Here is a 24,030-nt window from a genome sequence, read left to right as displayed (position 1 = left end):
TTTTGTAGATTCTCCTACTAAAGATATTGATGGGATGGAAATGTAGAATTTATGATTTACGGACCCCGGACTCAAGATAGTGTAGTTTGTGTATAGGGAACTGGGAATGTGTCTGTATGTGATTTACGTGCATGGAAGGAGGGGTACTTGAGAACTGTAACAGCTCCGAGGCGAGCTACAACGATGACCTGGCCAAATGACGCTTCTCTGTGGTTTGGAACGGGGCGCGACACTCCTTCTTACGTAAGTGCGTTCTAGATCTTGGCAGTGGTCACGTGGTGTGTTACGTAAGCGCCTGCGACGGTGCATCTGCCTTGTGGGCACGTGACGTGTAGTAGTTGGCTGCAAAGTGTGTAACAAAAACCGGCTTACTGAGCTAACAGCGACATCCGTAGCCGTTCGCAAAGATGACGGTTGCCTTCGCAAAGATAGCGTTGCCTGCTTTGTGCTTTGTGTTAACCGCGTTAACGACGAGGTTGACAGTGACGCTACGAACGTCAGTAACAAAATCGTAAAAAACTGCAACATCGAAGTCACAAAAACCGTATTTTAGCGAACGCCAATTGACTTATAAGAGGAATGACCTAGATGTTGTGTTCAGGATCCTGGGAGCTTCAGCTTAGCTTTTTTGGACAAGCTTTTTTGTTTTTGTCTTTAACTTTAACACAAACAGAGTTGAATAAAATCAGCGAGATTCCCTTCTAAAATACAGCTGCAGAAACAAAGAACTGAGCGCTCGGTAGCATTTACTAGAATGAAACGTATTACATTGTTGAAAATCACCCCATGGGTACTAGCATCAACTCTTATCACTGATGTGTTAGCGGCACCAGACGAAAAGAAGGTCGGTTTGAATACCATTGAAATGACTCCATTCCCTCAATGGCTTACCGATATAACTGGTTTAACGCAGTGGCCAGAGGCTGATCCACCCTATATTCCCTTAAGTAATATTGACTTGAGCATTGTGCCTGATTATAAACCTTACCGCGAGAGTGAGTGTCATTTGAACCCAGTTGATTCCTGTTCTTTTGACTGTTTTAAGTGCATTGCATTTGACGACGTCCATACTTGTTCTAAGTTGATTCAAACTTTTGATGATGGTCCATCTGAAGCAACGCCACTGTTACTTAACCACCTTCGTCATAAAACAACCTTTTTTAACTTGGGTTATAATGTTGTCCGTAACCCAGGTGTTTACCAAAGAATGGTAGCTGAGGGTCATTTGATCGGCACTCATACATGGTCCCATCCATTCTTGCCTAGTTTATCCAACGAGCAAATTGTAGCTCAGTTACAGTGGTCCGTTTGGGCAATGAACGCCACAGGTAACCACCTACCTCGTTGGTTCAGACCACCATACGGTGGTATTGACAACCGTGTCAGAGCTATCGCTCGTCAATTTGGATTGACATCTGTGTTATGGGATCACGATTCTTTCGACTGGATGATGCAATCAACTGACTTTACCAGAACCGAACAGCAAATCTACGATGATGTTGCCGAATGGATCCAAGGTGGCAGCGGTATTATCTTGGAACACGATGGACATGACAGAACAGTGAACATTGGTATCCAAATCAACAATATGATTGGACCAGACCAGATGACTGTTGCCGAATGTGCCGGTGGAGTTGACTATTTGAAAAACCTTCCACACTTTGCAAGGTTATCTAGTGTTGAAAAAAAATCAGATGATCTAACTAAAAGAATAGCTCATGAACAAGACCAGGAAGATGATGAAGGAGATGATGATCAGGATGACGCTGAGACTGAAGATTCTTGAACGCCGTCGATATATAATGTTAAATATGCCCAACCACTAACCGAATTTTTTTTAAATTAAAAAAACGAAGTTAGTTCTTAAGTAAAACGTAGTTGCACAATTTGTAACTTAGCTTGCGCTGACAGATATTTATAATGATCAAGTTGTTTTTGTAGTATCCAATTGCAAATTTATATACAAGCATTTGGAAGTTGTCATCTTGTTCATCACTAGTACTTCTACTGGCTGATATCAAGAATTTGATTTCCAAGATCATTTTAATGACATCATGAGCTTTCTCTCATCATTGCTATCCAAATGTAACAGCATAGATACAATAGGCAATAATTGAGTACGCTGGTCACGGTATTCCAAAAAGCCCAATAAGACGTTCTTTATGTATGCAATCTTGTCATTTAATGCCGATTCAGATTCAGGATTATCGTTCTTAATATTCGGGGGCATACCTGTAGTACGAGTTCCAGGTATCATATCATGATCCGAATTCTGGGAAGAAACAGACTGAGATCTACTTGATTTGTTAAGACCTGCAGCCAAGCTGCCCTGACTGGGGGTTCGCCGACGCTCCTTTACAGCTTGCAGTTGATTTGACAGCGCCTTATAGTTTTTACTAATTCGATCTAGCTTAGCAACCAAATCGTCATTCAATGTTCTCAATTCACCATTAGTTGTCTTCAGTTCACGGCATTTTTTTTCCGAGCTACTTAAAGAACCTTTCAACACTCTTACCATCTTTTCTAGTTCGCCAGAACCATCTGAAGTGGAACTACTGCGCCTCTGTATGGTGGAATTTAGTTCGCGCAATTGTTGCAATTCTGCATCAAGCCCTGTGGATTTTAATGTTAGGTTATGTACTTGAGATTTCAGTTCCATATTCGCTTCTATCAACTGTTTTACTTCGCGATTGGAACTTGACATTTTAAATTCAAGTTCTGAGCTTAATCTGTCCCTTTCTTCAGTAAGAGTAGCTATCTTAGCCTCCAATGCGTTTATATTAGAATTCCTGTTAATTTGGTCATCATTTAATAACTTCCGCATTGTGTTTGCTTCCCTAATTCGCTCTTGTAAAATGTTCGCATTTTCATTCACCTCATCCTCTAATGATAGAATCCTTTTGTTCGCTTCACGTAACTTCGTGCTTAATTCCTCACACTGTCTTCTAATAGAATCAACTTGTTCGGAGGAATTGCTTTTCATGCTCTGCATAGAGTCAAACTTTTCCTGCAGAACTTCTAATCTCTCCGAAAGTTTACCATTTTCTTTGATGTAGCTCTCCACAGTACTATCATTCTTCTTGATTTCAGACTTAGTTCTTTCAAGGTCATTATTCAATAATTCAATCCTCTTAAGTAGTCTTTCCTTTTCTGCAGTCAAATCATCAACAGCTTTTTGAGCTAGCAAACCATTACTAGTGTACTCCTTGATTTGTTGCTCCAAATACAATATGGTTTTTTCCTTCTGAGACAACGTCAGTTTGGCCATAGACTCCGATTTTTTCAAATTTGAAAACTCCCGCAGCTTTTCAGACCATTCGGCACTCTGTGCTTTTAAGTTATTGATCTGTTCTACCGAATCCGAGTATTTCTGTTCTAATTCGCGGAACTTCTTGCTTTGTTCACTAACCGCTTTCTCTAATGCATTCTTATCTTGTTGTAATTTACTCAATCTTTCCGTCAATTGCTTTTCTATAGATCCTTTTTCTTCATTGGCTTTCTCTAATTGAGATTTCAAGGTTTGAATCTCGTTTGACGTATTATTCTGTTCTTTCATTTGATCCTTGAACTCCACTAACTCAGACCCAACAGTTTTTAACATGTCACTGACAGTTTCTAATTCTTCTGTCTTACTCTTTAACTTCGACTTTGTAGATGAAAGTTCATTCTGTAGTTTCTCTATACGTTCTTCAACCTCTTTACTGTTGCTTCCTAAAGCTTTAAAAGCGCTTAACTCTTTATTCATTTCCTCGTACTTCACCTTCGTTTCAATACTCTTTATAATATCATCGCCCGTTTGGCGCAGTGGCACGTTACTAGATGGATTGTTAGCGTTTTTTCCTTCTTCTTCGGCAACAGGTGGTGTTGAACTCTGCCCATGTGCAGTCTTCTTTCCACGATTTCTCTTACCCTTAGGTTTATTAGCAGCCGCAACAGAGGTAGGGATTGATTCTTGGCTTAACTTTTGGATGGTATCCTTATACATAGTTATGAGTTTTTCAGATTCAAGTATTTTCTCATCGTGATTCTTAACATTAGCTTCAAGCTCGACAATTGCTGCATTCTTTTCTTGTAGAGTTGATTCTAAATTCTGCACATTTTGTTCAGCTTCACGCACAACTACCTGCAATTTTTCCAACTCCATGTCTTTTTCCTTTATAGAGCGCAGGTGCCCCTCTTTCAGCTCCTCCAAAGCTGCATTAGCTACTTCCTTCAGCTCATTTATATTGGCATCTGCATTATTATCTTTCTGACCTTCGGCAGTAACCTCCTGTTTGTTCTTTAATTCATTTATTTCCTTCGTTTTGGCATTATTCTCCCCCGTAAGCCGTTTGATTTCATCATTCAACATTGAAATTTGAGTATTTACATCTGAGAAATACCCTCTTAAACTTTCCGCGTCATTAAGTGATGAAAGAGGCGTGTTTTCAGACAGGATTTTTAGTAATACGTCAACATATTGCGATTTCTCTTTCTCCGCCTTGTACGCATTCAGCAGTAGTGGATATTTTTGCTCATACTTATCGAACTTTTTTAGCTTGGCCTGTATATCCCTTGGAAGTTCATCGTAGTTACTAGGGGGGGTATTTTGTCCTGGCGATTGTGGGTCACTAGTCGAGAATTCTTCATTTAGCCCTCGTGCAATCTCGTCGGAAATATTCTTCCCGAATTGAGACAGCTGTTTGAACATTTGAGTTATTCAAATAAGCAACGGCTCTCAATTAGCAAGCCCTTTTCTTCAATATTATTGCTTACGTTGTTGTAGTTATCTTGGTGTTAACTCGTAATTTGACCTTAATAAATTGTTAAGCGGAAGCGTTTATATTCCTATATACGGTGAATAAGCTCGACCACCAAACTCTAAGAATAGTCTCTTAAACACGGCTAGAACTGCTTTCTCAGCTCGGTTTTAGCTCAAAGTAATCAAGGAGTGCGCTCAAGCTACGAAGTTCATTCGATATTAAAATTAACTTTATATTTGTATTAGTTAGTACATATACTGTATGCATCTTATATTAGGTATCCTCATATGAAGTCCTTGCTAAATAGCTTCTGCTGTAAAAACAGAGTAACCAGTAAGTGCTCAATTGGATTGAAGTTTGCTAAAATTATGGGTTTTAAACCTTAGGGTGGTACATGATTAATAAGTAAGACAGTCCATCACTAATTGGTAGAGACAGCAGCACATTAGTACTTTACAGCAAGTACCACAACAAGAGTCATTGTTTGGCGGCGCTTGTTGAATGTATACAGGTTGCGCTGGTGGGCCATACATTGGCTGTTGGTAGTACATTTGTTGTTGGCCATAATGTTTACTGCGGGTCATGACGTTTCAGATGTTAAAAGCGCGATGTCCTGTTAGTGTTCAAAAGTATTAAAGTAAACAAGCAATCCTACTTATAGGCAGTATGTGGCATGTAAATCAAAGATTGATCACGTAGATAAAAGCCACCGAAGAAACTTGCAAGCCGTAGGCGTAGTTTTGAAGAAGTTTCGTCTGTGATTGCCTAAGCGACTTTTTCTTCGAATTAGGAGAAACTTTAAATCCTCTTCTTCATAGTAGTGAACGCAGTGGGTGATCGTAAATTAAGGCTCTAATAAAGAGTATAACATCTAAATACGGGGCTTAGGGAGTGGCTATATGCCCTATTCGCCCGGGTTTTTATTGGGGCTGATGTAAGTTTTCGTACCCATAACAGGCAAGGCATTAAATGTGCCACTAATGGAGGAAATATTTAAAATTAGAATAATTTACAATTAAATAGTAAATATGCATGTTAGTGTTCATTTTAATTAAGGAGATGCGCCTTGAGTTTTCTTCCTTCGAGCGACAAAGCGTAACTTTCTTCCCTTGAGCGATGTTGAGAAATGCTTTTGATGGTAACTGGAAGTATTCAATCCAGCTGATACTTCACTACGAGGCTCAATACGCAAGGACTGCTCATATTGCTTCTCGATATTAGGTATTCCAGTCAAATGCTCGTCTAAAAAGTTTAGGACATCTGAGTGCCTTTCTAAATTGTATTCTGTGCACTGGTATGAATCTATCTCCTTCAATACAGATACTATTCTGGATCTTTTACCAAAGTTGATAATGTCAGAAGTTCCATCCAGGTTGTCAGGATTACCTCCTGCGGTGAAAGTTAAATCTGAGAGGTAAACACCGAAGAATGGTACACAAGGGAACTCACGAACCGATTCCAAAAGTTCTCTGTAGCGACTGAAGTTTTTCGTAGAATCCATTAGGGCATTAAGCTTTTCAAGGATATCCTTGTAGTTGTTGGGAACAATACCCCATGTACGCTTCAAGCGGTAAACGGAAGATGAGTACATGGCTGAGACTATTGCAGTCATTGATGAGAAATTGTTAAGGTGATGGCACTGTTCAGCGACTGTGATAAAATATTGTATGACTTGGCTCCTCTGTTTTAGATCGTTCTGCTTCACTATTATGTACGATACAAAGTTCGTGAGATGGTTAGAGTTCTTAATAAAGTTGGAAATGTTAGTTGATGAACCAAAGTCACAATACCTTGTCCTCCACGCTCTAGCTAGACATTCAAAAAGTACTATCTTGCAGTAGAGCTCATGTTCTTTTATTGTCAGCTGCTTAGCGAAAATGCTAGGATCAATATCCAATAAACGCAGCTTTTTCAAGCGAAAAGCGTTTGCTAACGACGTAGCAGATGAGGTTGCCGTCAATGGTGGATCTAAAGAACTCACTGAAGGGAATGTTCTTACTCCTTTTACAATCGAATCTTTTTGTATAGTAGAAAAATGTATTCTACGTGGAGTAAACCCGTGAAAACTATCCTTTTGCTCAATGACTTCTTTCACTAAATCAATTAACTCATCAGCTCCAGCGACGTGATCATCCTTCGCCATCTTTGCAAATGATAGCAGTTCTGATAAACTAGGAGTATAGTATGAAGGTACCCAAAAGCAAGACAACCATAGGTTAAGGATACTTATCACACGTGTCTTGATAGGTATATGTTTCTTGGTAACCCATACACTATACGCATCATAACTTAGTCCATCGGGGGGATATAGGTTATATCTCGCTATCAAAAGCTTCAATAATTCCGCCGTAGTAAACATACTTCGAAATGTGACTAGCATTGTTATCGTAAAAGATACATCCACAGTTAAGTGACTAGTCAAATACTCTATTAGTGATTCCTTAGTACCGCCCTTAATATTCCCATTTGCATCGTAGACTAAAAGGTAATCGTATTGGTTCTCTAGATACCACGGTAGGCTAGTATCCCTGCCCAGTTGAGCATTATTCGGTGATGATACCTCCTGGGTAGAATTCAACTTAGAGCAAGTGTTATCATCTGTATCGAACCACTTTTCTTGCTCACCCTTGACTAACTCAGCGATTAAGTCATTTTTCATCATCATAACGGCATAATGTAAAGTTTGCTTTCGTTCATTAACAAGCTGCTCTATGATTTGAGCTGCTGTATCCATAATGTTCATTAACTTTCCGAGTGTAGCAACCATGATAGCATCTGTATCCAGAAATTTCTCATCGTTGAATTCTACATCCTGTTTCGTCAAGTGGTCACATAGAGCATTCGAAAGCTTCTGCAATCTTACAAATTGATACTTCTTCCGATCTCTATCTCCATCATTAGTCAAATCCCCCCGCATTGATGCAAATACGTACGGGTCTCTCAATGTTAGATTTTGTGTGTCCATTATAATTCCAATTGTTATGTCGTGGGCTGCCTGTTTCACATCAAAAAACTCCAAAAGTAATGCAGTAGCGGTTGTCACACAATGGTCTCTCAAGTCCATACTTTCCTTATCTAAGTTAGCAGAAGGTTCAACATATGGCAAATCCCTCAAATTAACGAAAAACGTTAAATCAATAGCCTCCATAATATCAATCATCGACGACAGCAATGCAATTGTATCATAAGTGCATGCAGCCACCTCAAGATTACGTTTAGTTGACTTCGGTAGATTCAAAACCCGTAAATCGTTTTCTCTTTTTCCAGCTAGTTGGGTTAACTTAGATTTGAAAAGCTTAAAAGTGTCCTCCGTCAATGGGTAAGTAACATTTTTCACTGACTTACTTCTGGAAAATGTTTTTGATCCATTTCTATTGATAAAGAAACCACTTGCTTTGGAACTTGTGTTACTGCCTTGAGCAACACTAACATTGTGCTCTGCATTAGATGTAACAGTTGGGCCTTCACTATTTGAACAGTGTTGTAGCGCAACTTGAGAACCTTTCTGTCCATAGCCTAGTTGATTGAATGGGTTTGTCCAGCCACAACTATCAAAGGAATTTTTAAACAATCTGGGGTATGTTTGTGGTAGAGAATCTCTTAAAGGATTATCACTCTTCATCAAGACGGTAAGTTTAGCAATGCTGTCTTTCAATATCGCATACTCTGTGTCCAACCTATGGAGAATGTTATCAAGCAACCGTTGCGCATCATCCACATAAGGATTACTATCATCACTATCACGACCAATCGCTTTCGAAGTAAATGATTGCCTTATATCTGCTTTAGAATGATAACCATATCCACCTCTGTCGCCATGGGGTAATGCATGTACCCGATCTAATGCTTCTGATTCAGCGGTTGGACTTTCACAAGCTTGAGGTAGGATTTCGGCATCAGCAGCGCTTGAACCTGGGATGTTTGAGCTTCGGTCACTTGTTACACTTGCAATTACACCAGTGGTTTGGCTAGAGACATGTGAATGCGGAATCTTACTGAAGCCATTATCGTCAGCCATCGAGTGTTTGTCGTCTGCATGCGGCGTGCATTGAAAACACGGACCAGAATTAAAGTAGAATGAGGCATGTACTGATATTCCTCCTAAAGATAAGATTATCCTTTTCATAATTTTCATTGTCTCCTTAAACCTATCACTCTCCAGCAGTTTATCTCTTAGTAGCCGACAAGCAATGATGTAAGTCGTCACACGCTTGGAAGTACGATTAATATGAATGTTAAACTGCGGCTGATTGTTACGGATAATATTCTCGTACGACAATTTAATGTGGTACAGAGCTGAATCGCATAATTCAGTCCATGTTCTCATATCAGTAGGGTGATGCAAAAAGAGATCGTCATTAGTAAAAAAAGGTTGACCAGAGTATGAATCTGGTGCCAGGGCTTCCCTCTTGGAGTCTCCTTTAGGACGTAGAATATCGGTATTATTGCGACTCCTCAGACTATTTTTTCCAGAAAGTTGATTGCAAGCCAAAGTTTTCGTCCAAATAGATTGCGGGGCCTCCGTACTACAATTCTCTATGGGTGAGATAGATGAAGACACCTTAGAGAGACCAAGGTCTTTTGCAGTAAGTTCAGCATTCCGTTCTTCCTGAGGGAAAACTGACCTGAATACCATTTCAGGATTGGGCAGGGTTGAGGAAGTTGCTCTAGAGTTGGAACTCTGCTCCTTATCATTAGTGAAAGTCTCGCTTCCATCCTTTTCTGTTGGAAGTTGACGAGAACCTCCGCTAGGAGCTGTTCCGTACAAAATCGCTGCCTCGGAAGGAGAAATAAACTGTTTTTTATCGAGATTTTGAGGGGCCGAAGCATTACTCTTGTTGTCCCTCAGTGTATGTTCATCCTCCAGAGTGAGCTTCTGTAATGGATCGACCATAAGTATCTCATCTGTACCCACACGACTCATTCCAACGGCTTTTACCGGATACCCATGAAGCACTCGATGCCTCATTTCAAGTCTATAATCTTGCTTCATATGAGCATCTGGCGATGCAGAGTAACTGTAATTAGACTCACCAGCCTCATTTGAAGTCAAGCTTGGTACTCTTGCAAAATTACCCCCGTGCTGCCTAGCATTCATACTCTCACTCCTTAGATTCGGAGCAGAACCTTCATATGCCAGGGAGTTAGCTCGCGAATACAAGTTGTTTATATTCGTACCGCTAGTCCATCCAGCATTCAAATAATACGGGTATCGCTTTTCTCTTGAAGACCTTACATATTCTTGAGGAAACCAGCCCCTCTGACATTGAGTAACCTTATTTGGATGATCAACAATAACACCATCACACCAGCCTGACTCTAACTTTGAAAGAACATATACTACATCCCCTAACTTCAGAGGGAGTTCATGTTTACTTGTTGGTGTAAAATCATATAAGACGCGCACAACATCTATGCACCTAATCTGGCTTAGTGGGAGCGGGCTTTCCGACATCCCTATCAGCTATATTACCTATCTCTAGTCGGCTTTGAAGAAGTAAGAGACCTTTGGGCTTGACAATTCAAAACTTACTTCCCTGATATTACTATAGGCTTTGCCTATATCGTCGTTTTCATATTAATTTTTACGATTACATTTATAAATCCCTTAATGACATCATGAGGTCACGTGCTACGTTAAAAAACTGATGGATCCTTCGTATTGCGCGATATTTGATATCGTTGAAAAGGATATTAGCAGGTCACATGAATGGGGATATGTATCGGGTAATTTTAAATGTCCTGCTAAAAGCCTTCCGCTAATTAAATCTCCGATTTTAAGCGGGTTTTTTGGGTATCAATACTCAAGTTCTTTTATTCATTACAGCATTATATATACTACGATGAAGAATATAGGTGCATCTTGGTTTTGTAATTGGTAAGCGCATTCTTGTTCCATATGAGCGTAGGGGATTATATAACTGGGTGTAGGGAACGTGCAGATTTGTGTCACGTGGGATATTGTATAATTAGAGAAACGATTGTATGAATTACAGTGAACGGAGCTTGGGGGGCAACAGGGTCTTGTCAAGAAAAATCCTCCAGGAATATGTTATTGTTGGACTGTTGACATTTCTGTATTATTTGAGCAAACCCAACCATTATAGTACTATAAAAAGCATATGTTTGTATGTACAATCTGTGAGTTCTAAATATATATCTAAAATAGCCTTATTTTGGCCCTGCATGTGAATTCCAGTAATTCTGGAAGGACGTCAATCACTTACCTATTTCCGCTTGGCTTGATTCTGTACCTGTTCGCATCATAAGATTTCCAACTATTGTCAACTTCTCAACAACCTTAAAAATGCCTGCGTGGCGTTTTCGTTTTTGTGCTTTATGTACCTGTCCTGATCAAAGTAATCCATCAATTCATAAGAGAGTTTGGCCGAGTGGTTTAAGGCGTCAGATTTAGGCTTCAAAGTTTAAAATCTCTGATATCTACGGATTCGTGGGTTCGAATCCCGCAGCTCTCATTTTTTTAACTTTTTTAAATTTTAGCGCCAAGAACAAATATGTAATATGGTGAAATTTCCACCTCCCGCATCGTGGCGTATTGCATTCCATTTTTGGAATGTGTAAGTTACATTAGGACTAGAAATCCCTGTTGCACTATAAAAAGCACATATATCACCTTGTATTCGAAGCGTCCTGAATCTTTTATAACTACTCGCTGACTATACCTGCAGGATAATATATTTCATTAAATAAGAATGTTACTATACCATAGATGACTCTATTGCGTGATTATCCGAGCCCTTTATAAAATACCTGGAACTGGCTCCCATAAGAACTATGCGTTAACTTTAGCATATATAATCGTGCAAATATCTATTCAAACCGACGACAAACTCATTGCGCTAATCCACTAAAAAATTACAATTGAAAGAGTCCACAGACCAAATTTTTTAAGAGTAAGTTTCAATTAAGGTATCACGCAAGTTACCAGAAATAGAGTCTGGTTGACCATCTTGCAAACGGAAAATAGATTCGATAACACTTAGCTCAGGAGCAGTAGTGTCCAACCCAGTGACAGCTAAATAGTCGTTAACGACCATACCTGCACCAACAACGTTGGAACCACGGTTAATGGTACCAGCCACTAATGGCACTTGTAGAAGGGAGGACAATTCCTCTTGATCCTGTACAGTAGTTTGTGGGTGAACCAACCCACCTTGATTACTCAATGCACAGTAAGAACCCACGAGGACATTACCGGAAATCGTCTGACGGAACACTTCAACACCAAGAACATCGGCAATCAACTCTTCGGTCTCATTGTCGATATCCGGATGCACCAAAGCAACATAGTCGTTGCAACATATGACATTTCCCAATGCTGATAGTCTCTCTTCAACTCTTTGAATTTTTACGGAATCTGGCAAACTATTTCTCAAATGCTGCAACTCTTGATCAGTAGTTTGAGTAGGAACCAACAAACCTCTACGGTTACCGGCAGTCATTCTGCCCACAATACGAGTCCCTGCAATCGTAGTATGTACAATAGGGATCGCATCACCAAGTTCCGCCTCAAAGGCAGAGTAGAAGTTCTCTGAGCCTCCAATAGTGACAAGACAGTAAGAGTTTGTCAATTTTGAGAATACACCAACTTCATTAGAGTTTTCAAATTGAGTCCTGGTAGCCATGGCTGCTATTAACTGGATATTATACTCACTTAATTATCTGTTAAATCAAACATCATCCCTACAGAAGTTCTCTTACCTTTTGCATAACCAACAAAAATTTTTAACACCGATGACCTAAGCAGTACCTTTGTACGATATTAATCAGCCACCTCGGCTACCATCGAACAGCTTTCGAGGGAAAGGAGACACACCGTCTGGGAGCTGCTGAGCTCTCCCTCGTCTGCATCAGCTGCTACTTCGCACATTACACCCATTGGTCCTCTATCACAGTCTGCGCAGGTCAGGTACTTCAATACTTTTTTAGTAACATGCGGAACGCCATCTATCACCAGTTTATGACCACTAGGTAAAGTTTGGGGCACCTTTCGTGTGACCCCCGCATTTGTGAAGTCCCATATGTCCTTCACAAGTAAAAAATTGCCCTTTGCGTCGTAATCTTTTTTAGGTAGCAATAATGACCATTCTGCGACAACTTGGGCAGGAAGTTCGACAAAAGCGCCCTTATCGGTCGTAATAAAAACGCAATTGCATTTTTCAAATGGGCATCTAACCTCGAAAGTGCTGTCTGACATAGATAAGTCCTCGATACCTCGTAGATTCGTTGCGTTGAGTGATTGTATGGGTTTCGGTTCTACGACAATTTGTTTTTACGATGTTTTTTTTAGATAATCTGTCAGAGCTGCGTCAGTGTCACTACGCCAATAACAACTGACAATTAAAAATTTACTTTATGGTTAGACGTGTGTCTTTGTGTCAAAGAACTATAGTGTTGTTGGGATCTGGGTAGGATTAATAAGCATATGCAGGTCTTGGGTATTAAAGACAATATTTTAACACCCCATATAAGTTTTAATGAACATAACCAAGACATAATTTTAGGTCAATGTCAAGTAACGCTACTCCGAAGAAACCCGTAGATGATACGGACCCTATCCTATCGCTTCAAAATGAAAACTGTCACTTGCAGCTTATGTTGTCCGAAAAAGGCAGCGAGGTTGAGTTGCTTAAAAACAAAGTGAATCAGTTGCAGAATCGATTGGATCAGATATTGGTGCATCCAAACGTTCCGTCAATTCCTGTAGGGGCTAATTATACAGAGCTGTTACAAAAACTAGAGGATGAAGAGGTTGTTACCCATTTTTCGGGATCGCCTTATCGAGGTAGTAGGCCGTTGAGCCACTCTACAAAGCTGTCGTCCACAGAGAGTTTTACAACCAATTCGAAACAATTGGGTTATCTCTTTTGTAGGCAGATATTGCCATTTTTGAGAGAATCAATAAGCATCTTTGAGCACAGTGATTTATTTAGTGGAGAGGCAGGAAAGTTGAAGAAAGCATTTGCTCGAGTTACCGATGGTGGTTTAGCTACTCAGAATTTTGGGGAATTGTCTAATATTTTTGATGACTTGACTATTTTGCAGAGAAATGCTGTGGTGTGTTTGAATAGAGAGCTCGAGTACAAGAAGGTCAGTCAGCAATTGGAGTATTTAGCTACTATATTTTTGGATCCGGAGGCACACGGATATAAGCCAAAAGAATATTTGAATCGCTTAAGAAAGCAGCTTATGGATATTATTACCTGCCATTACAGTAACGTATCCCCTCCGAAGAGCTCGTGCAAAGATTCCAATGGCAGCGACAGTAATCGGGATCTCGAACTTTCGGGTTGTAGACCAGACTCCGATTCGAGACCTGGCCCAGGAAGCTTCCAGGGTCCAGGGTCACTTTCAGCAAAAGGGCATGGCAGTCCAGGACATAGCACTCCGGGAACTGGCCTTCCAGGAAAGAGTACTGGACCAACTTCAGGAAAGAGCCACGATACGGGGACTAAATCAGTGCTTACACGGGCGGCGACTTACAGTTCAGCTCAAGATCCCACCTTCGGCCGGAACGCTGCCAGTGAATTTCGCAAGCCCCCCCAGTACGTGGCACCGCCTATATTTACTGCGACCAGGCCTGAAAGCAACCTCTACTCGGAGCAGAGCAAGTGGAGCATGCGCAAGCAGTTTAATCCAAACGCCCATTATTCGAGACCATCGATCGACAGCAAAACCGTCGATAAATGTTCCGAAACATTCCAAGAACTCAAAGTAGCTGAGTCTGCAAAAGCGCCTAAAGAACAGCTCGAATTCATACCCATTGGTTTTGAAGATCACCATGCTCCAAGCAGCACTCCCATACGTCAAAGCCCTAGCTACGAAGCGGTTAAGGTCACACTAACTCCGCTTAATTGCTGGGGAGGAGACGAAGATGATGAGTTCCATGATGATGAGGAAAACAAAGACCCATTGCAACAATTTTACATAGAAAAGTTGACTGGAAACGACTTAGATGATATTAGGACCAATCTAAGTGGGTTTAATAGCTTTGAATAATAGTCACGAGCATCGAATTACAAAAAGTAGTTAATAATATTAATATAATTCTTTTCACAGACAGCGAATAGCATAAAGATCCATGCATAAAGGACGTTAAGGAGGATAGTTAGTAACTGTTTGCTTCGAAGCTTAACGAGGTTGCTACTTAACGTGTCTCTTGTACATTTTAAGAAAAATTTGACTGAACTTCTCTTAGTACCTAAAACGCGCTTTACGCATTCTCAAATTAAGCTATAAAGGCATCTTATACCGTCTACTATTGTTTAAAGCATGCCCACTGATGATTCAGTACCACAGGAAGGCATTTCAACTTTCTTTCTGAATAAATTGTCAAATTCTCAGGGCCGTAACCCCACTAATGCGAAGCAAATAACTATAGTTGATGTTAAAAGTGATACCGATGAGCAAACCAATGAGAAAGATTCCCTAATAATGGTAAATAAAGCTCAATTCTCAGGAGAGATGACGCAAGTCAAAAAGGTTACGATCTGCGAAAAAGAGAATCAGGATACTAGCACAGAATACACGAATACGGTTTCGAGGCGAAAGACGAGGGGGAAAGGGCCTCAACAGCAATTGCAGAACGCCAATGTTGGTAATAGTGAAAATATGGATCTTAATGAAAAACAAGAGAAGTCTTCCAGCGGATCTAAAAGTCATGAACTTAGGAAAGAACGAGAACTAAAGAAGAAGCGTGAGAAAGAAGAACGCGAGTTGAAGAAACAAAAGGAAAGGGAACAGAGGGAATTGAAGAAGCAGCAGGAGAGGGAGGAACGTGAACTTAAGAAGCAGCGAGAGAAGGAAGAACGGGAGGCTAGGAAACAGCGGGAAAAGGAAGAACGCGAATTGAGGAAACAGAAGGAGAAGCAGCAGAGAGAGGAGAGAAAACAGCAGGAAAAGGAAGAGGAAAGAAGGCGGAAAGAGGAAGAGAGGCTTAAGGCTGAGGAGGAAAGGCGTAAGGAGGAGGAAGCGAAGGAGCGCGCTCAGTCAAGGATTGGTAAATTCTTTAAGAAAGCATCGGTGACAAAATCTATCGTAGATTCTAAGAGCGACTACGAAAAGACCTTTTTACCCTTTTACGTAAAGAGGGACGTTAAGATCAGCGAAACTGTCCAATTGAACAAACAGGATCTTTCCGAAAGGATTAAAGCCATTGATAGTATAATAGATAATAAAGACCCCGGATATGTTACTTCATGGTTCAAATCGCATGCTGACACTAGCTTCGGTCATGACATTGAGTACACTGCAGTAGAAGTTATGCAGCAAATGACTTCTAAAACCAAGACTGAGGAAGAGTTCCACATAATGCTTTCTCGTGTGCCTCAGAAGTTTATTAAGTTCTACGAAAATATTAGACCCCCCTACATTGGCACATACTCCAAAAAGGTTAAACTACCTACAGAAGATCCATTTTCCACAGATCATACCGGTTTTAATTATGACTACGACTCAGATCTGGATTGGGTAGATCAAGATGGGGAAGTAGGTGATGAAGTTGAAGATCTTGAAAATGATGACGATGAACATGACGATGAACACGACGAACATGATATAGACGACGAAGATGAATTCGACGGATTTCTAGACAAAGATGACGACAGTAATGATTCATTGAAGGCCAAATTTCGCGGCCCGCTAATTCCTACGGTACTTCTTTCAAAGGACTTTTCAACATTTGATGAAGCTGACCAACGTTACTTTAACTTGGTTTCAGTAGAATACCTAATAGAAGACCAGCCGTTTCCTATAGATCCCACCGTTAAGTCAACTAAAAGACCACGCTCAAAAGAAACAACAAGTAGTACAGTAACAGAATCTAAAGAAGTTTCACCCAAAAAGGCAAAAAGCATAATAGCCCACCCTCAAGATCTACTGAAGGTATTCGAAAATGTACACGAGTCTTCTTTTTCCCTTGGAACAGTAAGTGAAATTATCCAGAAGCATATACCGCAATACAGTAAAGAAACTATAAAAAATACTGTTAAATTGTATGCTGAAAGATCAAGCGGCAAGGGCAATAGCGTCCGGAAATGGACAATTAAAGATACTCAGAACTGGGACAGTCTGAAAAATGAGGTATGAGGGGATTCGAACGTCAATGCTGTCAGAATCTAAAACATGGTGGAAAATTTTTGGAGGGTAATTTCTTGACGTATGACGTTTTGCAAGGTAATGATAAACTCTACCATTTTGTGTTAAGTTGAGATTGGATCTAGACAATACTTTTAGACAGACAGTAGAACCAGCATTAGTAACATAATCCAGCCCTATGTCATTGTGGGATCAACTATCACTAACTTCGCAGAAAACTTCCATTAGCCAGAATCATGGTATATGGAACGAGATGTATAATGCGACGGTGGGATCAATGTTTGAGTTAAGCGCAATAATCCAAGGTAGAGCAGATTCTGTTAAGGACAATTTTAGAAACGATATATCTAGTTATAAGAATTTCATGTACCCGTTTCGCGGTTTTGTTGAATTTCTAAGCTCTTACAGGTACTGGGGATATGCAGCAATCATTGGAAGCTGCTATATTATCTTATTCATAATGCTTACAACACTATATGCAACATTTTTACTACCCATCCTCTCAACATGGCAGATTGTGCTTTTGGGCCCAATTGGTTTAGTCATTTCTATCATGCAGATGATTTTGCAGTGTAATTTATGGACAGTCCGTGGCACAAAATGGTTTGTATTGCCAGTTGTTAAGGAAGACATTTTCGATACATGTCTCAGAAGAAGAAATCATGGCGCTTTATTAAACACCTTGAAGTTGAGGCCTTTCCCAGTGCCTCCATCTTATAAGAAAAACGACTTAGAGTTCTGGATCTACCAGATCCCGATCCAAGTATTTCTCGTTCTGTGCTCTATCTCACGATCTTTTTTTATTATTGTTCTATCGTTAGTTCCAATCATTGGACCTACCATAGCGGTTGTTCTATTGAGTCCTAGTAGATCATACAACTATTATAATACATGGATGACGCGTTTAAGAATGACTTATAAAATGAAATGCGACAGCTACTACGAGAAATTAGGACAGCATATGGCTTTTGGGTTATCTAGTGGTATTTTTGAACTATTCCCATTGATATCCATTGCGGGAATGTGTAGCAACGTCATTGCTGCTGCATTACTAGTGGAAGACGAAATCAAGCATGATAGGGTAGCACTCAGCCAAGCGGAACTAGCGGAAATTAGGCTTCGCTCTGTGCCACAAGACTGAAACATGTTAATGTCCAAATTGAACACTAAGAAGTTACTGCCAATGCACTAGATACACTTACCCAAAATTGCACGCCATTATAATTTTGGCAGGGTTTCATTATTATAGCTAAGCTACGCGCTCCATATGACGCAGACTGTAGATAGTATTCAAGTAGTAACCGTTGTTTTTGAATTCTGTCAAAAAGTATCAGAATAAACTCCATAGGGCTAAATCTGTGCCTGAATTGTTTAATACAGCTTAAATATCATTAATTTAGCACTAAGTTAGCTCTTCTCTGACTCAATAGTAACTTCATTATTAGTTGTCCGTGTTCCATGATTTCTGGTAAATGCACATTTCGCTTCCTCATCGGAAAGCTAGAGATCTATGGAACTTCTTTGAAAATATCGTGTTGAACATTCATTAAACCCAAGAAGGACTTTGCTGCTTGCTAAATAGGTTTATAAAATGACGTCGTCGCCTAATAATGGAGATGCAAGTTCTCCTGCTTTGTTTTACAATCCTTCGTCATCCTCACAACCTGATACATATGAGCGCGATAGCGCAGAACGAGGCCATATGGTAGGATCTTCTCCCTTTCACTATCCATCATCATCGCAATCGCATCCACATAGTAATAATGGTGATCCATCTTCATCTCAAGGCAGAACTCCGAGGACCGAGCATTCTCTTCCTTCTTCATCGCTATCATTCACTCAATCTGGACGGCTGCAACATTACAGAAGAAGTGATATCCATGCCTCCGATCTGTCTTCTCCCAGAAGAATGGTGAATTTTGATTCTCCTTCTACAGATGCCTTTTCTGAGCCATCATCAGAGGCCGCTGAGCCATTGCGGATCATTTGGGGTACCAATGTCTCCATCCAGGAAGTCACTAATAACTTTAAGAATATGTTGATGACTTTCAAATACAAGTATAGAAAAGCTAAAGACGGACAGTCCCTTGATATAAATGACACTACAGACGAGGAACTATACTACGTGAACCAGTTACACCAGATGAGACAATTAGGTATTTGTAACCTTAACCTGGACGTAAGAAACTTGATGGCCTTTTCTGCTACTGAGAAACTCTACCATCAACTGCTGAACTATCCACAAGAAGTCATCTCAATAATGGACCAGGCAGTGAAAGATTGCATGGTGCAATTAGCCGTTGACGCTGGAGGCATAGAAGGAAACAATGATCTAGCCGACGTTGAATCAAAGATATACAAAGTTAGACCTTATAACTTGGATTCAAGTAAAGGTATGAGAGAGTTAAATCCCAAGGATATTGATAAACTGATCAGCATAAAAGGTCTAGTTTTGAGGTCAACCCCAATTATTCCTGACATGAAAATGGCATTTTTCAAGTGTAACGTTTGCGATCACACAACCGCTGTTGAGATTGACCGTGGTATTATTCAGGAACCTCTCAGGTGCCCCAGAGTAGCATGTAATCAGAGGAATTCCATGACATTGGTACATAACAGATGCTCATTTGCTGATAAACAGGTTATAAAGCTGCAGGAAACACCAGATCTTGTGCCTGATGGACAGACGCCCCATTCCGTATCTCTGTGTGTTTACGACGAGTTAGTAGACAGCTGCCGTGCTGGTGATAGGGTTGAAGTAACTGGTATTTTCAGGTGTATACCTATCAGAGCTAACCAGCGCCAGAGGGTTTTAAAATCTCTGTACAAAACATACCTCGATATTGTTCACGTCAAAAAGGTTAATGAAAAGAGGTTGGGAACCGATACTTCAACTATAGAACAGCAATTGCTCCAAACGCAGGCTGATAACGTAGAGGAGCTGAGGAAAATCTCTGATGAAGATATCGAGAAGATCAAGAATGTCGCAGAGAGGCCAGACTTATATGATGTACTAGCACGTTCAATTGCACCAAGTATTTATGAAATGGACGACATTAAAAAAGGTATTCTTCTTCAACTGTTTGGTGGTACTAACAAAACATTCCAGAAGGGTGGAAGATACAGAGGCGATATCAATATACTGCTTTGTGGAGATCCTTCGACATCCAAGTCACAGATATTACAGTATGTGCACAAGATTGCACCAAGAGGGGTATATACTTCAGGTAAAGGTTCTTCGGCCGTTGGTCTGACTGCATATATTACCAGAGATGTGGATACGAAACAATTAGTGCTGGAGAGTGGTGCCCTAGTGCTATCAGACGGAGGTGTGTGTTGTATCGACGAGTTTGATAAAATGAGTGACTCGACCAGGTCTGTTTTGCATGAAGTTATGGAACAACAGACTATCTCGATTGCTAAGGCTGGTATTATTACAACCTTGAATGCCAGGACGTCCATTCTTGCGAGTGCAAACCCAATTGGCTCACGCTATAACCCAAATCTACCAGTTACTGAAAATATTGATCTTCCTCCACCGCTACTATCGAGATTCGATTTAGTTTATTTAGTGCTGGATAAGGTCTCTGAATCAACTGACAGAGAACTGGCTAAGCACTTGACAAGCCTTTACCTAGAAGACCGGCCCGTTCACGTATCCCAGTCAGATATCCTTCCTATCGAATTTTTGACTATGTACATAAACTACGCCAAGCAAAATGTTCACCCTGTCATAACAGTCAACGCGAAAACAGAGCTCGTGAGAGCCTATGTGAGCATGAGGAAGATGGGAGACGACTCCAGATCTGACGAAAAGAGAATTACGGCGACTACAAGACAGTTAGAAAGTATGATCAGACTTTCTGAAGCACACGCCAAGATGAGACTATCAGAAACTGTAGACGTTGAAGACGTTCAGGAATCCGTGCGGTTGATCAGATCCGCGATAAAGGACTACGCAATTGATCCCAAAACTGGTAAAATCGATATGAACCTCGTCCAGACAGGGAATTCCGTAATTCAGCGCAAACTACAAGAGGATTTGGCCCGAGCAATAATAACAATTCTCACAACACGTACAGCAGATGTTATAACCTTTAATGAACTTGTGAAGGTACTTAACGAGCAGTCCCAAGAAAAGGTCGGTAACCTCGAGATCTCAGATGCATTGTCTCGTCTACAACAAGAAGACAAAGTTGTTGTCTTGGGCGAAGGCGCAAGAAAATCAATCCGCTTAAATGGCAGGGTATAGTTATACTTTGGCAGACTCAATACAATCATAATATCTTTACTTCGATGTATTTCATCAATTAACGCGAACATTGTATTTCCGTAGAAGAGTTACGTAAAGAAGCCTTGATGAAAACAAAAAGGATATCATAACGGCTAAAAAGCCCAATATAAACTACTCTAGTCACACAATAGCATCGTTAACGCTATAATAAACTCTCTTTCTTACCAGTATCTTAGTACTTTACAAAATCCTCGCGTTTGATTGGTCAATTACAGCGCGTAACCCGGCCTCAACTCAAACCATACTGAATCTGAAAAATTTTAGAATAATACTACAATGCTCTATAAACCAATAGGGTATTAGCCTGTTAAGCTTCTAGGAATTAGCGTAAACTCCGTAATCATAATGGCTAGTAAGATCCAATCATTAATGAACCTAGCTGTTCAAAGGGCTTCCTCTCTAGTGTCGAAAACCGTGTACTACGGTAAGGTTGGTGCTGAATTGTCAAAAACGGTTTACTTCAAAGAAGGCCTTCAACCACCTAACTTTTCAGACTTTGAAATGGTTTACTGGAGATTGTATAAGCAATTTCTACAAGCAAGTACTAAGCCAAAGGAATCAATTGCGGCTATTAAGGGACTAGGTAAGCAAGAATGGATTAAATACGGCTCTTATGGAGTTCAATTCTTGGGTTTATATTCTATCGGTGAAGTTATTGGTAGAAGGCATATTGTGGGATACAAAAACTACTCAACATGTTAAGAACCCAAATTAATTTTAGTTGTTTTGTCGTGTCTTCTGTTCTAGTTAAAATATTTGGTGCGGTTTTTTACCTCGGCGTATTTGATGCAAGATGATGACAGAAGACCTATCATTGAATGAAGCAAAAGGAAGCAACGAATTTTAAAAATTATTACTCTCCAGTTAGTATGACTTTGGGAGTTATTTACTCTTTTCTTATATATGTACATAAATATTCGTATACTTACTCATATTGAAGTCTAATTGCTTCATGTATCGAGCCAAAAAAAAAACTCCAGCAATGATATATTATTAGGAATTGCCCGATATCGAGCAATTATATGCGTTTGAATTTAGTTAGTCATCTGAAGTTTGTGTTGTCCCAGCCTCTTGAGCGAGTTTTCGCTTTTTTGATGCGGTAATCATCTCTTTCCTCTGTTGTCTCTTCTGCTTTACGATTTTTGGTACAGTACTGATTTGCTTTCTATCTTTAAAGGCATGGCCCTTTTTGAGCATTTCCTTTTCCTTGCTTGTAATTTTTGAGGCCTTATCCATCCATTCTGCCACTTCGCAATTGCTTTGCTTCATAACGTTCACAATTGGTTTTATTGCTACCACATCCTGTTTCGTAAAGAAGGTGATGGCCTTACCAGAACGCCCTGCTCTACCAGTTCTACCTATTCTGTGAACGTATGCTTGGGCAGATCTTGGAACGTCATAGTTGATGACCAAATTAACAGCCTTGAAATCAACACCTCGAGCTAAAACGTCGGTGCATATTAGGCACCATAGTTCACCGGACTTGAATCTTTCAATAATCTTATTCCTCTGCATTTGTGTTCTTTCAGCATGTATCACATCGACATTAAGCTTATCGTATACCAACTCATGGAACAAGGCCTTAGCTCTTGTAATAGACTCCAAAAATATTATGACAGGCGGCCGGAATTCTCCTTCTTGTAGAAGCTGTCTAATAGCAACGAGCTTACCTTCTTCATTGCCGCAAAACACTATTTTCTGTTCAATGTTGCTATTTGCGGCTTCCTTATGCCCTATGATGACTCTAATTGGGTCCAACATAATAGTCTGAGCTATATCTTCAACTGTAGATGGTATTGTTGCCGAAAACATGGCCTTCGTCAAGTTTGCGTTGCTACATGAGCTTAAGATGTCATCAGTCTGCTCCAAAAATGTCTTGTCGAAAAGCTTATCTGCTTCATCAAATATTAAATGCTTTACATGACGCAAATCTAGCGACTCCTGCTTCACAACCTCGATGAGTCTTAGAGGTGTAGAAATGATGATGTCGTACTTGTTTTCATTGACAACTTTATTTCTCAGTTTAGAGCTTAGAGACTTGGATAACAATGCAATATTTAGTGGACGTTTCTTAGCCAAGAAGATCTTGCGCGATAAGTTCGAGCATTCGGTAAATATTTGGTTAGCCAGTTCCTTTGTAGGTGAGATAATAAGACCTCTTACACCAGAACTCGATTCACCTTCCATTATAATTTGTTGCAATAGAGGGACCAAAAAGGCTAGCGTCTTACCAGTACCGGTTGGAGCACACGCAACAATATCACGCTGCCCAAGGCATATAGGGATGGCCTCGCACTGTATAGGTGTAGGCTCTGTAAAGTTGTTCTCTATTAAGTTATTCAACAACCGCTTGTCCAGCTTAAATCTCGTAATCAGATCCTCAAAAGAGCCAATGGGCAATGGAATATCCGAACCTGATACTTTCGCCTTATAGGAATTTCTCAACTTGGTCGCATCTTCCAAAGTTTTTATTTTAAGGTTTGGAACCATATCATCCTCTAGATGGTCCTCATCAACCTCATTCTCGGACATATTTTGATCCTCAGCGGCAGATTTAGATTCAACATTACGCAGAATCTTCTTATTACGAAAAAAATCCAACTCTTTTGTTATCTGGGCAGTATTATCTACATTCCTACTCCCTGATTGCTTATTTTGCTTATTTTGCTTGTGTGCAAAATCAACTTCTTTCCCATTCTTCTTAACTGAAGCACCTCGAGTCAATAATCTAAAAATATCCATTGCTTGCAGTAAGATATCAATATATTTGGCACAGTGTATTGGTTTATGTTTATTGGAGATGCACCTCATCGCTTTGATGTAAATATCTACAATCAATTTTCCGAAAAAAGAAACTACCGGAAAATTTTAAATACA

The 24,030-nt window shown here is 40.1% G+C and overlaps 12 protein-coding genes and 1 non-coding gene across 13 annotated transcripts; 7 read left to right on the top strand and 6 right to left on the bottom strand.

The window, feature by feature from the left end:
* Window positions 1-754: 754 nt before the first annotated feature.
* Window positions 755-1,786, top strand: AW171_hschr84651 (HHL169Cp; the record flags this gene model as incomplete). Its single annotated transcript, XM_018134131.1, has 1 exon — window positions 755-1,786. One exon carries the CDS (start codon window positions 755-757, stop codon window positions 1,784-1,786), a length of 1,032 nt encoding a protein of 343 aa, XP_017989597.1.
* A 252-nt stretch (window positions 1,787-2,038) lies between these two features.
* Window positions 2,039-4,690, bottom strand: IMH1 (Imh1p; the record flags this gene model as incomplete). The annotated part of the gene is made up of 1 exon (XM_018134132.1): window positions 2,039-4,690. One exon carries the CDS (start codon window positions 4,688-4,690, stop codon window positions 2,039-2,041), a length of 2,652 nt encoding a protein of 883 aa, XP_017989596.1.
* Window positions 4,691-5,140: 450 nt separating this feature from the next.
* On the bottom strand, window positions 5,141-5,326 carry AW171_hschr84649 (HHL171Wp; the record flags this gene model as incomplete). Its single annotated transcript, XM_018134133.1, has 1 exon — window positions 5,141-5,326. One exon carries the CDS (start codon window positions 5,324-5,326, stop codon window positions 5,141-5,143), a length of 186 nt encoding a protein of 61 aa, XP_017989595.1.
* Window positions 5,327-5,793: 467 nt separating this feature from the next.
* CDC25 (Ras family guanine nucleotide exchange factor CDC25) lies at window positions 5,794-10,197 on the bottom strand (the record flags this gene model as incomplete). Its single annotated transcript, XM_018134134.1, has 1 exon — window positions 5,794-10,197. One exon carries the CDS (start codon window positions 10,195-10,197, stop codon window positions 5,794-5,796), a length of 4,404 nt encoding a protein of 1,467 aa, XP_017989594.1.
* Window positions 10,198-11,120: 923 nt separating this feature from the next.
* On the top strand, window positions 11,121-11,218 carry AW171_hschr84647. Its single transcript is given in 2 exon segments — window positions 11,121-11,158; window positions 11,175-11,218. It is a non-coding gene; the product is annotated as a tRNA-Leu (tRNA).
* A 432-nt stretch (window positions 11,219-11,650) lies between these two features.
* On the bottom strand, window positions 11,651-12,388 carry TIF6 (translation initiation factor 6; the record flags this gene model as incomplete). Its single annotated transcript, XM_018134135.1, has 1 exon — window positions 11,651-12,388. The coding sequence occupies one exon, from the start codon at window positions 12,386-12,388 to the stop codon at window positions 11,651-11,653; it is 738 nt and encodes a 245-aa protein (XP_017989593.1).
* A 137-nt stretch (window positions 12,389-12,525) lies between these two features.
* On the bottom strand, window positions 12,526-12,960 carry DSS4 (guanine nucleotide exchange factor DSS4; the record flags this gene model as incomplete). Its single annotated transcript, XM_018134136.1, has 1 exon — window positions 12,526-12,960. One exon carries the CDS (start codon window positions 12,958-12,960, stop codon window positions 12,526-12,528), a length of 435 nt encoding a protein of 144 aa, XP_017989592.1.
* Window positions 12,961-13,271: 311 nt separating this feature from the next.
* Window positions 13,272-14,762, top strand: SPO74 (Spo74p; the record flags this gene model as incomplete). Its single annotated transcript, XM_018134137.1, has 1 exon — window positions 13,272-14,762. One exon carries the CDS (start codon window positions 13,272-13,274, stop codon window positions 14,760-14,762), a length of 1,491 nt encoding a protein of 496 aa, XP_017989591.1.
* Window positions 14,763-15,035: 273 nt separating this feature from the next.
* Window positions 15,036-16,850, top strand: RLF2 (Rlf2p; the record flags this gene model as incomplete). Its single annotated transcript, XM_018134138.1, has 1 exon — window positions 15,036-16,850. The coding sequence occupies one exon, from the start codon at window positions 15,036-15,038 to the stop codon at window positions 16,848-16,850; it is 1,815 nt and encodes a 604-aa protein (XP_017989590.1).
* A 187-nt stretch (window positions 16,851-17,037) lies between these two features.
* Window positions 17,038-18,000, top strand: AW171_hschr84642 (HHL177Cp; the record flags this gene model as incomplete). The annotated part of the gene is made up of 1 exon (XM_018134139.1): window positions 17,038-18,000. One exon carries the CDS (start codon window positions 17,038-17,040, stop codon window positions 17,998-18,000), a length of 963 nt encoding a protein of 320 aa, XP_017989589.1.
* A 450-nt stretch (window positions 18,001-18,450) lies between these two features.
* Window positions 18,451-21,111, top strand: MCM4 (MCM DNA helicase complex subunit MCM4; the record flags this gene model as incomplete). Its single annotated transcript, XM_018134140.1, has 1 exon — window positions 18,451-21,111. One exon carries the CDS (start codon window positions 18,451-18,453, stop codon window positions 21,109-21,111), a length of 2,661 nt encoding a protein of 886 aa, XP_017989588.1.
* Window positions 21,112-21,498: 387 nt separating this feature from the next.
* Window positions 21,499-21,855, top strand: ATP20 (F1F0 ATP synthase subunit g; the record flags this gene model as incomplete). The annotated part of the gene is made up of 1 exon (XM_018134141.1): window positions 21,499-21,855. The coding sequence occupies one exon, from the start codon at window positions 21,499-21,501 to the stop codon at window positions 21,853-21,855; it is 357 nt and encodes a 118-aa protein (XP_017989587.1).
* Window positions 21,856-22,191: 336 nt separating this feature from the next.
* ROK1 (RNA-dependent ATPase ROK1) lies at window positions 22,192-23,895 on the bottom strand (the record flags this gene model as incomplete). The annotated part of the gene is made up of 1 exon (XM_018134142.1): window positions 22,192-23,895. One exon carries the CDS (start codon window positions 23,893-23,895, stop codon window positions 22,192-22,194), a length of 1,704 nt encoding a protein of 567 aa, XP_017989586.1.
* Window positions 23,896-24,030: the final 135 nt, after the last annotated feature.

The sequence above is a fragment of the Eremothecium sinecaudum genome, chromosome VIII (assembly GCF_001548555.1).
Source record: "Eremothecium sinecaudum strain ATCC 58844 chromosome VIII, complete sequence".
Lineage (NCBI taxonomy): Eukaryota > Fungi > Ascomycota > Saccharomycetes > Saccharomycetales > Saccharomycetaceae > Eremothecium > Eremothecium sinecaudum.
This window is presented reverse-complemented; position numbering and strand designations above follow the sequence as displayed.